The sequence below is a fragment of the Aspergillus bombycis genome (genome assembly GCF_001792695.1).
Source record: "Aspergillus bombycis strain NRRL26010 chromosome Unknown contig00117, whole genome shotgun sequence".
In the NCBI taxonomy this organism is placed as follows: domain Eukaryota; kingdom Fungi; phylum Ascomycota; class Eurotiomycetes; order Eurotiales; family Aspergillaceae; genus Aspergillus; species Aspergillus bombycis.
The window spans coordinates 78,052-93,653 of record NW_019170119.1 but is presented as its reverse complement, the minus strand read 5'-3'; the positions used below and the strand labels follow the sequence as shown (position 1 = coordinate 93,653).

The 15,602-nt window shown below is 50.3% G+C and overlaps 6 protein-coding genes across 6 annotated transcripts; 2 read left to right on the top strand and 4 right to left on the bottom strand.

Annotated features, from left to right (window-relative positions):
- Positions 1-194: 194 nt before the first annotated feature.
- ABOM_010134 (sterol homeostasis protein ARV1) lies at positions 195-1,641 on the top strand (the record flags this gene model as incomplete). The annotated part of the gene is made up of 3 exons (XM_022537262.1): positions 195-383; positions 438-491; positions 586-1,641. The coding sequence occupies 3 exons, from the start codon at positions 195-197 to the stop codon at positions 1,639-1,641; spliced, it is 1,299 nt and encodes a 432-aa protein (XP_022384968.1).
- A 1,590-nt stretch (positions 1,642-3,231) lies between these two features.
- On the bottom strand, positions 3,232-4,463 carry ABOM_010133 (BAR domain-containing protein; the record flags this gene model as incomplete). The annotated part of the gene is made up of 5 exons (XM_022537261.1): positions 3,232-3,264; positions 3,317-3,448; positions 3,502-4,063; positions 4,143-4,298; positions 4,429-4,463. 5 exons carry the CDS (start codon positions 4,461-4,463, stop codon positions 3,232-3,234), a joined length of 918 nt encoding a protein of 305 aa, XP_022384971.1.
- A 544-nt stretch (positions 4,464-5,007) lies between these two features.
- ABOM_010132 (uncharacterized protein) lies at positions 5,008-6,466 on the bottom strand (the record flags this gene model as incomplete). The annotated part of the gene is made up of 4 exons (XM_022537260.1): positions 5,008-5,054; positions 5,114-5,565; positions 5,608-5,702; positions 5,768-6,466. 4 exons carry the CDS (start codon positions 6,464-6,466, stop codon positions 5,008-5,010), a joined length of 1,293 nt encoding a protein of 430 aa, XP_022384970.1.
- Positions 6,467-7,975: 1,509 nt separating this feature from the next.
- On the bottom strand, positions 7,976-11,322 carry ABOM_010131 (putative C6 finger domain protein; the record flags this gene model as incomplete). Its single annotated transcript, XM_022537259.1, has 4 exons — positions 7,976-9,260; positions 9,315-10,417; positions 10,476-11,086; positions 11,148-11,322. 4 exons carry the CDS (start codon positions 11,320-11,322, stop codon positions 7,976-7,978), a joined length of 3,174 nt encoding a protein of 1,057 aa, XP_022384973.1.
- Positions 11,323-12,493: 1,171 nt separating this feature from the next.
- ABOM_010130 (25S rRNA (adenine645-N1)-methyltransferase) lies at positions 12,494-14,041 on the top strand (the record flags this gene model as incomplete). Its single annotated transcript, XM_022537258.1, has 1 exon — positions 12,494-14,041. One exon carries the CDS (start codon positions 12,494-12,496, stop codon positions 14,039-14,041), a length of 1,548 nt encoding a protein of 515 aa, XP_022384972.1.
- Positions 14,042-14,256: 215 nt separating this feature from the next.
- pup2 (proteasome core particle subunit alpha 5) lies at positions 14,257-15,304 on the bottom strand (the record flags this gene model as incomplete). Its single annotated transcript, XM_022537257.1, has 5 exons — positions 14,257-14,536; positions 14,594-14,937; positions 15,058-15,136; positions 15,209-15,221; positions 15,280-15,304. 5 exons carry the CDS (start codon positions 15,302-15,304, stop codon positions 14,257-14,259), a joined length of 741 nt encoding a protein of 246 aa, XP_022384944.1.
- Between the last annotated feature and the right edge of the window lie 298 nt (positions 15,305-15,602).

Genomic DNA, 15,602 nt, shown 5'->3' with positions numbered 1-15,602 from the left:
GGGGTTCTGGCATGAATGTATATACTTAGACAGATCGATGAGAATATCCTCAAATGGACATTAACATGAACACTCACCGCCTTCGGCCTAGACACCGAACTGCCGCCGCGATTCCCTCGCGATGGAGCTCCCTGACCTCTCCCTGAAGTAGACATTGACTATGGATCTCAGGATGACTAGAAGTCAATGACATGATGCCTATCTGCATCGAGTGCTCGTACCCCGTGTCGCATTTGTACAGCACTTACAGTCGTGCCGACGATCGCTCGTTAGGCAAAGGCGTGCGCTTGACACAATGTCCACGCTGCCAGCGATTCGCGGATAAGTATGTTGAATATGATTTTGTCGTGATCTTCATTGATCTCGTTTTGATCAAGCCGCAGGTATGCATACTGAAGCGATGGCTTGTTTGGGAACTAGTATACTGACCGCAGAAGGTCTATCGCCATCTCCTTTTTAATAGGCTTGGAGGAGACAACAACCAATTCGATGTACGTCCCGTTATTTCTCACTCGCTTTCTCTTCTAGTCTATAGTGTCCTCGGCATTAGGATTTGTCCAGCTGACCAAATTATCTGCTCTCTAGCGCTCTATCATTCGTCTAGGAGTCCTTCTACTTTTGTTTGACGTCTATCTGACATGGGCACGCATTGAGAAGTCTCCCTCGTTGGCCACCACCTTCCTCTCGCGCGCACCGATCGTTGTCCAGTACTTTTTCTTCTTGGGCCTAAATGCGCTTGCGACTCTTGCCCATCACCTCACCATCCGTGTCCTAGCTTCCGTACTTGTCCCAGCGCCTAGCGGTTTGAAGCAGAATGGTAGCAGCTCGAATACTACCACAGCAGATAGCCCCCTCTCCACTCCCTCAACACCAGTACATACCTCTCCACCTCAAGTCACGAATGCGCAATCCCAAATATCTCCCACATCAGCGTCCATGTTGAGCCCACCTAGGCTCACTCGGCAAGGCTCTTACGATATTCCATCAGCGGGTGGAGGATTCTCAACTGCAACCAGTTTAGGAAGTGACAATCATGCCGTCCTTCCAGCAACTCACGGCTCGTTACCACGACCTCCTTTGCGCCGCGCTTCTACAGCTCCAATTCAGAGCATTCAACCGCTGCCTCCTCCAACCCCCGCCAGCCCCACCGCCATCAGCACTGCGCTTCTCGTTAGCAGCTGTGCCAAACTTTTCCCGATACTGCTTGTTATCTGGGGCGACGGCAGTGGCATTGCGTCTCAGACACCCACCAACAGCAGTGTAGGGACAAGTCGAGTGACCCCGGGCAATCTCTCGCAGCACGCGCTGAGTGGTATGACCCCCGCGGCAACGACCACCACAACAGGCTCGCCAGGAATAGCGGGATCACCATCGGCAGCTTCGTCAACACTTCTAGAAAGCTTGATTCAGATGCTACCTCAGTCTGTACCGACAAGTTACCTAGCAAACTTTGTCGAGCTGACAGGCTCACTTTTCTCACTGGGGGCAGCCGATACACATCTGGTGCTGTTGAGTAATATCGAAGCCCTATATGTCCTCTTAGGATGCGGGTACCTCCGCGCTGTAACACTAGCAGTCGCCGGACTAATGGCTCGATGGACAGTACAGAGAGTCATCCTAGGAGCAATAGGGGTTGGCTAACATTTAACGGGAATAATTATCAGATCTTTAAAGTGACAAACGAAACTCATCCTGTTCACGAGAATCTATGAATCACCGCTGAGAAAACATCAATGCAGCAACATGAAAAAGAAAGAAAAAGTAGTACCAAGCATACACAAGATAACTATACAAAAATCCATAACCCACTTCATTCATCTACCTTCCAAACCCAACCCAACATATCCTAGTCCCCCCAAACCAAGAACCCAATAAAGAAAAATCACTGCGGTACCCGTTCAGGTCTAATATCCGACCTCTTCGGCGTAATAAGTGGATGCCACTGCGCCATAAACGTAATCGCTGCACATATCATAAATTAGCACACTCATTCTCTCAACCCATACCCCAAAGACCCAAACCCAGTAGGTATAAAGGAAACAGAAAAGGATAGGAAAGAAGAAGAAAAAAGACATACCCCACATCAAATAACAAGACACAAACGAGAGGATAAGCGTACTCCGCCAGAGCCTAAGATACCCGTTAGACACAGATCCGAAAAGAACATTAATTAAAGGGAGGAGGAGAGGGGTGCATACGTCTGGTTCTCGCCCTTAGGACTGAATAGCCAAGCGACAACGGACGCGACGGCGATGACGATCAAGCCGATGATTAGACTCCACCTTTTGTTCCATTCTATTAGTTTTTCTTTTCTTGGTCTTTCGGGGGATGGGTGAGGAGACACACCCGTTTGCCATTTTGTATCTTGGTTATTCTCTTTCGAATAGCTATGATTCGGTGGATTGTAGGTAGTGGACGGTCAATGCACTCGGACACAGGGACCAGCCGGTGTCGTCTTGTCCTTGCTCCTTTTTCTTTGTGTGGAGATAGTCGGTAATTGAGTGGGTGGTTCCGATGCTGGGGATGCGGGTATGCTGGCTTCGTTCGGTGGTTTGTATCTGTTCGCAAGTCGAGGTATCTCTGATGTTCTCCACCGATGCGGGAATCGGCGTTGCCTTCGAGGAGGTAGAATGGACCGCTTGCCTCGTAAGGGGCGGAGGGTTTGGCGCGGGTTGAGATGAGCAAGAGCGATCGATATTGACTCGGTGGTGGGAGGATTGTTGTCGTTGAGGTGGACTCTCCGCGGGATAAAGGTATGGGATGTCGGAGCTCTAGGCTGGGGGAGCTTGTAGGTGGTGTTGGCGCCTGAGGCAGAGTTGCTGGGTGGTAGGCGGTGATGAGTTGCAGAATGGGATTCATTTTGCGTAAGGCTTCAAGTTGTTTCGATAGGAGACTGCATGTGGTGGGTTTTGGCAATTTCATGTGAGAGTTAATGCTGTCTCTTGATTTTATTTCTGTTTATACCACGATGTTAAAGTGGAGGGATTAAGCTTATTCGCCCACTCCAAGACAGTTCTCAGGCTTAGAAGACTTGCTCTACAATCTACAAATCAACTTTACGCATCAATAGAGCCACGAATGACCCTACATATCCATAAATTGGGGGATATAAAACATCTGCACAGTGCATCAGGGGGTAGTTCACAACGTAATCCGACGGTTCCATAACAGCTGGCCAAAAGAAGAACGTAACGAAAGAGTGAAAAGAAAAAATAGATTCAAAGGGGTGTGTTAAGCTCCCTCACGGCTCTTGCGGTAGCTAGCCTGCAAGACAAGTCAGTTATAAACATCTCCAAACCGACGCAAAAGATCATACCTCTTGTTCAACTTGCAAACCATCAACCACAGGAGCCAGCTCGCTGAGGATTTCATAAGCCCGCTTGTGGAACTCAAGCTGGGCGGCGATCAAGTCCGCCAGGTTTCTCAAAGGCTCAGGGGTGTCCAGAACCTGATAGACAGTTAGCAAACTTCCCCGTAGCACCTAAAGAATTTGCAACTCACATTCTTCATGACGCTCACAGCCTCCTCGGTCTGGCTGACGAACTCATCTTCGGCCTGTTCGATCTCCTGACGGGCCTCCTCGCTCAGGTTGTCCAGATCACCCCTAGCGGCCGCCTTCTTGCTAGCCTTGACCGAGTCCAGCATAAGACGGGCATTCTCGACATTTCTGCGCGCCTTGGCCGCAAACAGCAGGTTGGTATTGAGGGTCGTGTTCCACCCAGCGAGGAAGCGCGACTGGATCTGTCCATCCTGCGACAGACGGGCCTCACCTACTTTCTCCGAGGCTAGCGCATACTTCTCCAGGGCAGTGGCCAGAGGATCCTCGCCGGTGGAGCTCTGCGCCAGAGTCTGAGATCCGGACAGAGAGGCACGGGCAATGGCATGGTTGAAGGTCTTAGGCTGAGGCTTGGCCGAAGGAGGGGCAGTCAGGGCAGCCTGGGCCTCTGCAGGGGAAGAAGCTTGAGAGAGAAGCTGAACCTTTTCACCGATGGTCCGGCCTAGGTCGTTGAATGACTCGCGAATGTTGGGTGGGTAGTCGTAGGCCTCGTTAGAGTACTGCGAGCTGTATGGGATTGGTCAGCGCTCTTATCATGGGGAAGCAGCAGACCCTTTCCAGGGCCTTTCAAGGAGATGTCACTTACGTCACCTGAAGGAGCTTCTGGTGGACCAACTTAAGAGCGTCCACGCGCTTCTCAAGCTCAAGGTATTCATCGGGAAGTTGAGTCTTATCTTCGGCTTGACCCAACTGCTCTTTGATCATCTGCTGCGTGCGCGCAGCGAAAGGCGAAAAGCTCGCACTACCCGCAAAAGCAATATAAGATTAGAAACATGTCAGCAGAGGGCTTTGGATGTTGAGGGCTATCACCGGTGGAAGCGACAATGGAGGGGTGTGGGATAATAGCAGCCTCGGAAGTCGTTTCATCTCACCTAAGGTTCTTTCCAAACGCCTGCACTTTGTCCATACTGCAAGTCAAGACAATCTGACTGAAAAGTGATATTTCGGGGGAAAAGATGACTTCAAGAGGGCAGAAGTTGTCCTTAGGCAGAGCACGAGGATTTGTTTGGTTTATGAGTGCTCGCAGATCACGGATGCACGCTCACCGCCTTAGATGAAGTTCAGTGCACCGCCACGTTTCACAATAAATTACATTGAATTAACTATAGTAACTAATGTATGTCAATCTGGTTAATGTGACCCATCCCTGGTACCAACCTGCAACCATCCTTCACAACCCGAAATCACAGAAGAACACAATGGCAACAAGACAAATCAAAACAAAAGAGAAGGGGAAAAAGTGCAAACATTGGTCATTATTATCGTCATGTAATGTCAATAGCCGAAAACCCCGAGAACCCCAGTCGAACACCCTTAAGTCACAGCCAACTCAGTATTATATCATACAGAGGAATCATTGCTGAACGTCTAGGTCAATGAATCATAACGCATGATAGGGATCGGTAAGTCGTAAGGAACAATCGTGTAACAAAGTCTCGAAGCGACCACGCTTAGGTCAGGGTTGCCATCATCGCACGGAGGATTCGAGGATTGGGGCCTAGGGTCGCACGGCTCAGAATTTAACTCATCGCTTCCTTGGAACAAGACACAACTTACCTTTACGATCTCTCTTCGTCTCGATCACCTCCTCATAGTCGCCATCGGTCAGCAACTCTGTTTTCCGAGTCACTTCACCGCTTCGTCGCGCCAATGGCATATATTCACGGATATCTTCGTCACTGTCTCGGGGACGCACCACGATGAGCGGGCCTGCATGAGAGCTGCTGGACTCAGCATAGGGCTCGACCATGCGCACAGGTGATGACCGACCACGGCGGCGACCATGGACCGAAATCGACCGCGTACGGGAGACAGCTCTCGTCACTTTCCGCTCCGAGATATCATATTGACGCGCTCGCGATCGGTGCCGTGAGGGCGACGGCTCAACAATCAGAGTGTTGTAGCTTGTCCGGGGCGAATAGGCCTCCATGGCGACTCGTTCCACTGTCCTGTCTTTTGTCTTTTCCCGGACGGGGGACGGCGAGGTGTGGATGATCCGAGCTGGGAGACTGTTAGTTAATATACTTTCTAGGTCTTGGGAGCGTGGTCACTTGCTTTCGGTCCGCCGCTTGATCGTGCGACTTCGACTGATCACTTCGTCGATTTGTTCCTTGGAAAGCGCAAGTTGGATAATGACCATGTCACCCTGTCACGCGTCAGTCAACGTCGAAGTGGATGCAATCCACATCTGCTCCACCTGAGGACACGTACCTCTTCCTCATAAGGGTATCCAAGCTCACGAATTGCATGGGTATGAATTAACTTTCGGGGTACCCTGGTCTTGCCTTTACGAGGATACGGTTTGTCGATTCCAACCTTCTCTTCGACTACCCGCTCGCGGAAATGACTGCCCGAGCGACGCGGGTGCGCTGAAGCGCGACTTCGTTCCCGGAAACCGCGATACTCCTCGTCACCGTAATAATCCGGTTCTGCGATGCGGATCTCCTCGTAGTAGTCTGGCTCGCGGGAGCGTCGAAAGGACCGTCTCCGCGCCGGTGGAGGGCTGGGGGCTGCCCTGGTAGAGGCCGGGCGATAGTAGTACTCATCTAGCTTGCGCGAGGGGATTCGGTCGAACGTATCTAAGGAAGATTGCCGTCGTAGGAGACGGGGGCGGGGAGGAGGGCTGTCCGCGCGTGAATGGTCATAGGCCACCAGCGGTCCCGACGGGTGAATAAGATGGTCGTCCTCATACTGCTTGCCGGGGCGGCGTGCAGGAGGGCCGTACCGGTCATGTTCCTGTAGGCGATATTCAAATCGTTCATCCTCTACCCGGCGGGGTCGATCGAGAACTGGCGGGCCACGGGAATGATGGCGTTCCCGTCGCTCGCGAGCAAAACGATCCGGATCCCAGCGGTCAGGCTCTGTTTCGAGCACTCCAGTGGAGCGACGAAATTCGTGGTATCGAGACATGTGCTTAATAATTACGAGGTCCTATGATCAGGGATTTGTAGAAGAAGCGGTGTTAATAATGATCTGGTGGATGCGAACCGTGGGTGACGACAGCGGCTGACACTGCGGGCCGCCGACGGCTGATGGCGGGGTGTTTTGCAGTAGAACCGTGGATAGCGATTAGGGGAAGAGAGAAATGAGAGTTGGACTGTTCCGCACAGTGGAGAAGTTGACTGTGGACTGGAACGAGACAGACAACAGAGGGTTGACAAGGCGGGTATAAATGATAATCGAGAATGGATAGAGAGGAGTGAGCATCATCGAACAAACACAAGCCAAAAAAAAAAAGTCAAAAAGTTGATAGATAGTAAAAAACGATAAAAAACGCCGCTGCCTGAGTTTCGAAACGGGCCACTCACGATGACGTCCGAGGCGCCCAGTCGCAGTCAGTGTATAGTGTAGTGTTTCCATTACCGTATTATTCCCTCCGCCCTATATTTCTGGAAGCAATTACGGGCGATTCAGAGTATGCGCCCGGTCACGGTTATTCTTAGCCATTCGCCACGAGGCTTCGCCTTCTCTTCTGATCGAGACGCTGACTATCTCCTCCTGCCCAACCGTTGAAGCTGAATGGGCGAGATATCGTCGATCTCTGACACTAACCAAGCGCAGGACAGGGGTCCAGCATCAGATACTGACTAGACCAACAAGGTTACTCCCCCGGAACTACTACTGCGTACTACTAATCTAGGGTCCGTACCTACTATGAGAAAGTCGATGTGGCTACTAGGTACCCAATCCAGTGCAAGTTCTAGCCTGTCGGTTTCAGCTCGACACCTGCCTGCATCTTTTGGGCATTACATTATCCGCCTATGCGCCGTAGGCGAAAAAGCATTAGTCTACGCAATCCGTACATCCCGACTGGGCGTCGTTGTCTGCTAGAAAAGTGATACTGCTGATGCATATCAGCATGTGGATTCAACTAAGTGGTCCCAAATAGCCATGTCTAGAACGCAAGGTACTCCACACGGTCGATACAAATCCAACTGCAACGGAAAGGCTCCGGCCCCAAGACATCCTCCACTATTCTGCAAGGGCATTGCCGATCTGCAGTCTTAGGTGTCTCTGCGAGTAGCTCTATATATATGGTACCATTCCTACAGCTGACAGCTGTCCGCTCTTCCAGTCTGGGAAGGCAGCAGACGGGAAGCAAAGTTACGGGTGCAAAACCGCGAATCATGTCCACTTGTAATCGCACACTTGTCCTGCAACTTCGGCAGAATAATGGTAGCCACAGTGGAGCCTCAAAGTGCCGTTTAGGGACACCTGCTTCTTCCTTAGTAAAATGTGTCTTATGAGTCTCGCTAGGAAAACCTAAACTATGAGGTTTCCTTTCCCTGATGCTTCTCCCCGAAAGTCGCATTTGAACAACGGAGATGTCTCACCTCATCCTAAACCGCGTCGGTCATCGTGATGTGGATCGGGACGACATCAAACTTTTCGCTAGTTGACAATATGCAGGATACTGCGCTACACCCGCTCGTCTATCCCCAAATTTTCCATGTCGTCCTCCAAGCTCAAAACCCCCATGGCATAGCGCACATATGGAGGCTTCACTTTTACAAAGCGCCTTTCGGAGTTTTCATTAGCCTGACTTTCTGTAGCCGACATCCAAGCGGGCGGCTGGTGCACAACGGCCTCATCTGGCGGATGATATGGGGGACCACGTCCTTGCTTTGCAGCAGCTTTCCATGCGCTCTCACATCCATGGACTATGGCATCTGATGCTTTCCAGCCCGTCAAGCGGGAGATGGTGCGCAATTTAGTGACTGTCCATTCACGCTGAGGAGGATCTGTGAATTGCACGGCGGCGAAGAAGATAGGCACGGTGATTTCGATCAGACAAGAGCCAAGGGTGGGGCTCAAACTTCCTGCTTCTAGATTAAACAGTTGTGGGTAGTAAATGCCTGCCGCGATCTTTCCAATGATTTGAGAGAATTCCGCCGTAGTAGGTGCAGCTACGCCCGCAGCTACCATCATTGCAGGTGGCATGCACGGATGCATTCTTTGCAAAAGGATGCGGCCTAAGTAGTAATAGCCCCATATTACTGCAATCGTATGCGTACGGTACTGAAGGGCGGGCCCAAACACAGTTGAGATGGGAGGTGCACTATCAGAAGGTAGAGGCCTGAAGTACGGCCCAAGAGCATGAGCAAATGTCTCAAAGGCCGCCAAAATACTCTCCCATTCCTGTTCAGCTTCAGTATACGATAAAGTTTCAGAGTCGTCATCTTGTCCAACAGAGCCAGCCTGAGTCGTTGCTTCGCCAAACGCTAAAGGCAGTCGCTTGGGTCCACTCGCTGGGACCATACCGTACATGGGAGGAGCTCCTGCCTGTGGTCCAGTACTATTGTTGTGTGACTGGTGTGGCTCTGGTGATTTTCCCGATACCGACTTTTCCGACCCACCTCCAGACCACGGACTAGACCTGGCGCTGTTGGCACCGTGCGCCTGTGCTCCAGCAGGGACACCAGAAAAGGCAGGAGATGTGTTGGACGACGAGTTCGAAGCAGGTCTGGCCCGTGCATCCGGGGGGCCCTTAGCGAAATGGGCCATGAATTTGGAGAGTTCAGGGCCTGGCCTCCAATTTGATCCCGTCGCTGCCATGGCAGCTATTTTTCTTTTCCTATCCCGAATCCCAAAATTGGTTACTCGGGCGAGTAGCAGCCACAGATGGTCTGCTGAGCCGTAGATAGCGTCTAATCTGCCCAAACCTGCTCGTGGAGGGCACTGGCCCCATTGGGAACTGGGCATGCTATTTTGCCGTTAGCTCATGAAGTGTCAATTAGTGGCATAGAGCTCTACTAACAACATCTCATTGCCGGTAAGCATGCTCTGAAAGATATCCTGCTTGAAATACCACCAATAAAGGTCACATTGGACCCGGAAATTCTCAATGTCTTTTCGGGTGAAATATCTTTTAGAAGATCGCCCATCATGGCCATCGTCGACTTCGCCGAAATCGTCATAGTTAACCGCTCGACCGACGATGGTACCTATAATATTCTCATCGATGCTACTTTCCTTTTCAGCGAAAGGATCGTCTTCTGAAAACGTGTTACTAAGAGAACTACTCCCAGCAAACGGGAAGGTGAAGCCGCCCATTTCATATCGTTGAGCACATATTCTGCGTCGGTAAGCACGAAGGTCCCGCGCTATGCTGGCATAGTCGATCTCGCGCACCAGATGAGCTGCTCCTGCAATGTGGTTGTTCCATTTTGAAGGATCGGCGGCCATCACTTCATAATAACCTAATAGTTGAGCCGCAGCTAAAGTACCAACTTGTTTACGTCTCATGGGTAGGCCTACTGCCGCGCCGATTCTCTTGAGAGCATAGTGATAATGTTTCAGGGAGACCGTGGCGGGCACTTGCTGCAAGAACGAGATGTGTAAGCTACTAAGCGCAAGGATAGCTTGAAGCAATGCCGGGTGTTCCAATGCCTTGAAAGGCAGCGTGTATGTCCATAATCCTTGCTGTGCCACTGGTACCGGAGCACCGAACATAGTCGAAGGGTCAATGGGGTGACGCTCAAATATTGATAGAGAAGGGCCTGTGGAATGGATGAAATGAAGAAATATTCGAGCAGTTTTGGGATTGTTCAACGGAGATGAACCGAGGGTAGGGTGATATGAAGCTAGGATGTTAGGCTCGTTCAGATATGTTGTAAATGAACGGAGTTGCCGTTCATCTCTATTGGCAGAGGTCATTATGAGACTCAATTGATTGAAATTCTGCGTTGTGGTCTGCTCTTCTGGCTCTTCGTCAGTCTCAACATCATAGTAGTCATCATCATCCTCATCCATATATGTCATCTGGGATGGAGATATTGATATCTGTGCCGGTGTAACTTGGTGAAATTGCTGTTCTTCGTGGGTAGCAGCTGAACCCGCTGCCCAGGGCGACTTTGGTACCTCCCAGAGTGTTAGCACTAACCAACACAGTCATAGAACGCATAAGTTGGTCTTTTACCTGGGGTATACCAGATGGAGGTTGTGAATGCATTGTGTTGTTTGCTAGACTTTGAGACATGGAAGATGAGTGTGAGGAACGCTTGCTTTCTTGGATATCTGGGTAATAGCCTTGAATAGACAGGTCACGCGCGCCATGGTGTATGTAGTTTTCCCTTATCTCAGATTCCGTTTTCCGCGACTGTGATGTAACCCAGGAAGGAGGCTCAGGAGCCATATAGTGTTCCGACGCCGGATATGCCTGAGTCTGCCCTTCGCCCAGCAGATAAGCGGTCGGCATAGCATTAGTTGGCTGGCTTTCCTGTGGCCGCGAAAGCATGGTGGTCGACATAGGATCATGCCTCGTGGCTGGAAGTGTAACCGGCTTAGGGGCGAGGGCCGGTTGGCGAGAACCACCTGGCTTCTCATGCAACGATATAGGAGCATCGTATCCAGTAGAAATTGGTACTGTTGTTGTGTTGAATGTCTGCTGGAGGTTCGAGAACCCGGGAATGCCCAGAGGGTTTTTGAAGACTAGGCGCTGGGCATATCCTTTGCATTCTCGTTTCGATTTGATGCAGTTCTTGCATACAGGTTTTTCTTCCCCGCATTTGATGCGACGTTGCCGGCAAGCTTTAACAATTAGTCAAAGAAATCTATCATCTAACGGATCCCAATTAGGGGTCAATCGTACTTAAACATCCTGTTTTGGTGCGTCTTTTGGGAATTTTCTGAGCCGGTGCATCATCCAGCGCTGTCTGCTCTGTGTCTTGTTTTATGACAACTGAGTAGTCATGACCTGGCTCTGTAGCCGTGGTGCTGGCTAAAGCTTCCTGCCTGGGTGGCTTGATAGAGTTCGTATTCTCCATGGTAGTTGATAAGTCTCAGATGAGAGGTTTACTTCCATACTCAAGAAGGCGTTGAAATCTTCAGACAGTCAGGGACGACAGCAATGATATAGTGCACACCGAGATAGCTTCCGGCCGGAGCAGTGGAGCGACGAAGAAGTCAGCGTTGAAGTAACTTATGGAACAGAGAGTAAAGCACTACACTAGTTCCAGGAGGAAGAGGGCCTGAGGCAAATCTGATTGGCCTGAGGTACCGCATAAAGTTTCCCGATCAACTCACAGATCCTTGGGGGGCTTAAGAAGGTGGCAGACTAGCACTGGTTCCTCTGTTCATTTACGTCCAATCTCTCCTGTTTGGTTTATTTTTCTTTTTTTCTTTTTTTTGTTTGGTGTAGGTTTACCTATAATACAAAGTGATATACTATTTACTAGTAGTATCACAGGAATATGACATGTGCCGGTCCGTCTTCATGAAGATTTCAGTGCCGGTCCGGCCAAGACAAAGAACTTGCCAGATAAGGACCGGCGGTCTCAAACTAGCAAATGCTGTACGTACTCGGAAAAGAGGCTATCTGTCTTAGACGTTGCTAAGGTTTAAAACTATAAATAAAGATGTCCGTGGGAGTGAATACTAATACGATCTACACTGGTAAGATCCACCGTAGGATACTTTACTCCGAACCCGCGGGCAGGGGCGAAACATTTTCTAGTCCTATCCTATCACTTTGGTTTATAGGGACACCTTGTTGAACTGTTGGGGGGTATGTAGAAAAGGAAAGGAAAGAAGTAAGGGAGGAAAGAAAGGAGGCTTCGTGTTTTAATCTGTACGAGGCCAGGCAAGCCACCAAACCATTGCCATTCAAAAGAAAAGGCAAGAAAAACAAAGGTGAAGAAAAGACCTTGTTCTGGGCCTTGTCCCAACCTTAAGCTCATCCATGACCATGACCGTGCATCATCGCATTGACCGCCTTGCCATGGGTCGGCAGAAAATCACGAACTAACCGCGAAATTTTGTTCGAATCCCGCCTTTTACTGCCCGAAATTTTTGGAGCGGTTACTTCACATGATCGGGCATTCGTTCCCAGTGGATTTTACAGTGGGATCATTGCAGGATTAGTACGGATCAATTGAAGGCATTCGAGTTAGCTTCCCTTGGCATATAGCGTGATACCCTCATTCCTACACTCCAGTCATGTTCGCCGTTCCAGGTTGGTCGGTTTCAAGCTCTGCGCTGCAGGTGCAGACCGAGCCAAGATCACAATCTCAAGCCCAGCCCCAACAGGCCAACGGAACCCCCAAACCTAAGGACAAGAATAACAAGCGCAAGCGCGATGATCATGTTACCAAGGCAAATGTTGATGAGATGTTCCGCCGGCATATTGAGGGTCAGAGGGGCACCCCAAAACCTTCCAAGCAGGGGCCGAACAATTCTATGAAGGCTGAGAAGAAACAGAAGAAGGAACAAGATGTGCAAGCCAAGGCCGGGAAAAGCCCATCAGTGCCTCAAGGAAAAGAGGAATCCAAGCTGGACAAGCAAACCAAGCTTGATGTTGGTGAAACCAAGAAGGCGGACAAGAAACAGAAGAACAAGAAGAACAAGAACAAGCAGCAACAGCAACAGGAAACCCAGAATCAGACTGAAGTGACTTCTAAAGAAGCCCCAGCAGCCACTGGATCTATCACTCCCGCCCCGCCTAAGACTGAGGCGATTCTTACGCCTCTGCAGCAAGCCATGCGTCAGAAGTTGATCTCCTCTCGTTTCCGTCACTTAAACGAAACTCTTTACACAACGCCGTCTAGCAAGGCCCTTGAGCTGTTCACTGCCAGTCCAGAATTGTTCGATGAATACCACGCTGGCTTCTCTCGCCAGGTGAAAGAATCCTGGCCTTCGAATCCTGTTGATGGTTATATTCAGTCCATCCGATCCAGAGCTAAGGTGCCGGCTGCACCCAGGAAAGGAGACAAATCTGGCAGTAAAACTCGTGACCCGCTACCTCGGCGACCAAATGGGACATGCACCATCGCCGATCTTGGCTGTGGTGACGCTCAGCTTGCCCGTGTACTTATTCCCTCGGCGCAAAAGCTGAAGTTGAACTTTCATAGCTATGACTTGCACGCCCCTGAAGGTTCTCCTATTACCAAAGCGGATATTTCGAACCTCCCAATTAATGATGGTAGCGTTGATGTGGCTATCTTCTGTCTCAGTCTGATGGGTACCAACTGGGTATCATTCGTGGAAGAAGCATGGCGTGTACTTCGTAGTGATGGCAAGGGAGAATGCTGGGTGAGCGAGGTTAAGAGCCGTTTCGGCAAAGTGATGCGCAAGAAAGCACAGATTGGAGCTCGGAAACCCCTCAGCAAGTCGGAGAAGAAAAAGCTCAAGAAGCGCGAAGGAGCAGACGATGCTGATTCTGACGCCGAGGACGCCGAGGTCTACGCTGAAGATGCCCGTCCTACCGATAACGACGAGACAGATATATCTTCATTCGTTGAAGTGTTTCGCACGAGAGGCTTCGTCCTCAAGCCTGAGTCGGTGGACAAGTCCAACAAGATGTTTGTGAAGATGGTGTTTGTCAAACAAGGCCCTGCGCCCTCGAAGGGCAAGCATGCATCCGTGACCGGTACAAAAGCTGGACCAGGCAAGAAGAGGTTCATTGAAAAACCAGCTGATGCCGGTAACAATATGTCCCCTGAGGATGAGGCTGCCGTTCTTAAGCCCTGTGTCTATAAAATTAGGTAGAGGAAGACTCTAGATGTGCAGCGACCTGTATATAAAAATCACACCTTTGTTGTATTTGATATCAGTGAGGTCCTATCAGGTCGGAACAAGACTTGAGGGATAAATCATTAGACAGATCTTTTCTATTCGACTTCCAGAACAAATACCAGCCCATGTATAACATGTATTCTCAATATAACGCATAGGCTCATCACAATCATTGTGCATTATTTCACTTATTGATTACCACCCAAGGTCGCAACAGCCCGTCCCATCTCCTCATCATTGTAGATACGGAAGCCCTTCTCCTTGGTCACACTGGCAAGCTGAACGTTCTTTGCGTCTAGCTTCTCCTCCATGACCTGCTTCAGTGTCTTGAGGACCAGTGTCTCCGCTTCTTCTAGAGTGAGGGAGCGGTGATATTCGTTCTGCAATTCCGCTTGCGCACCCTCGCTTCCGGACCCAATGGCCTTCGCGTCGTATCGGTAGAATGTACCGGATGGCTCGGCATGATATCTAGCTACATTAGCACATGTTTGCTGAGAAGGCCGATTGGCATCAAGGGAAACCTACAGTTGAGGGCCATCCTCATCGAAACCCGCGATCAACAAAGCAACACCAAAAGGCCTACTCATCACGCTTTCTTCGTCATCCCCGGTCTCTCCGAATCTCAGGGCCAAATCGCAAATGGCCTGGGTGCAGCTCTCAACTCGCAGTGGTTCGGCATAGTGGAAGGCATGGTTTTGGCACTCAACGCGGGCATGCTCGACGAGGTTCCGGGCATCTGCCTGCAGACCGGACATAGCACAGCCAATGTGCTGATCAATCTCGACAATCTTTTCGACGGAAGAGGCTTCAAGAAGAGTGGATGTGACACGCTTCTCAACGCCCAGGATGACGCCCTCGTTGGTTGCGACCTGATATGATGTCAGAACGGTGTGTTGGGTTCCGGTTGTGTAATGTAGCGCCGCCAGATGGTTTATGTGGCAAGCCTAGGGTTTTCTGGCTGGGGTATTTGGAAGATGTGGGAAACATACACCGATCGCCGTCGAACCTAGTTTGATAGCTTCAAGAGAGTATTCGACCTGGAATAAACGTCCTTCGGGGGAGAAGGTGCTGTAATAATTCCATCGTTAGAGCCCAAGAATTCGTCTTCGTCTAGGTGAGTAACATAGGATGATCTCATACTTAATTCCACGGTCTGGAGAGAAAGCTGTTAGATAGCCCGCATTGGAGGGGAGATGCCTGACGGAGCTTACCATATTCCGATCGCGCGATGAACATATTGGACTATTTTGGCAGTACAATGACACTTGCAGTTGATATAGACGCACTAATGAAGTACTCTGGGGAGAAGACAGGGAAGTAGCTTTGTAAGGGAAGGGAGGAAGATGGTGTTGGGAGCTGTTCTTGGAAGCTCGGGCGAAGCTCCAGGTCTACGCAAGTCCGCTGAGTGCCTGGCGGAGTCCGTGCTCGCCTCAGGCCAGCATCAGGCATCATTGCACTAGTCTCCATTTGCTTACTGTAACTGCGGAACGTGACAGAGCAACAATATACTTCTGCATTCGATTCCTTGTTTCTT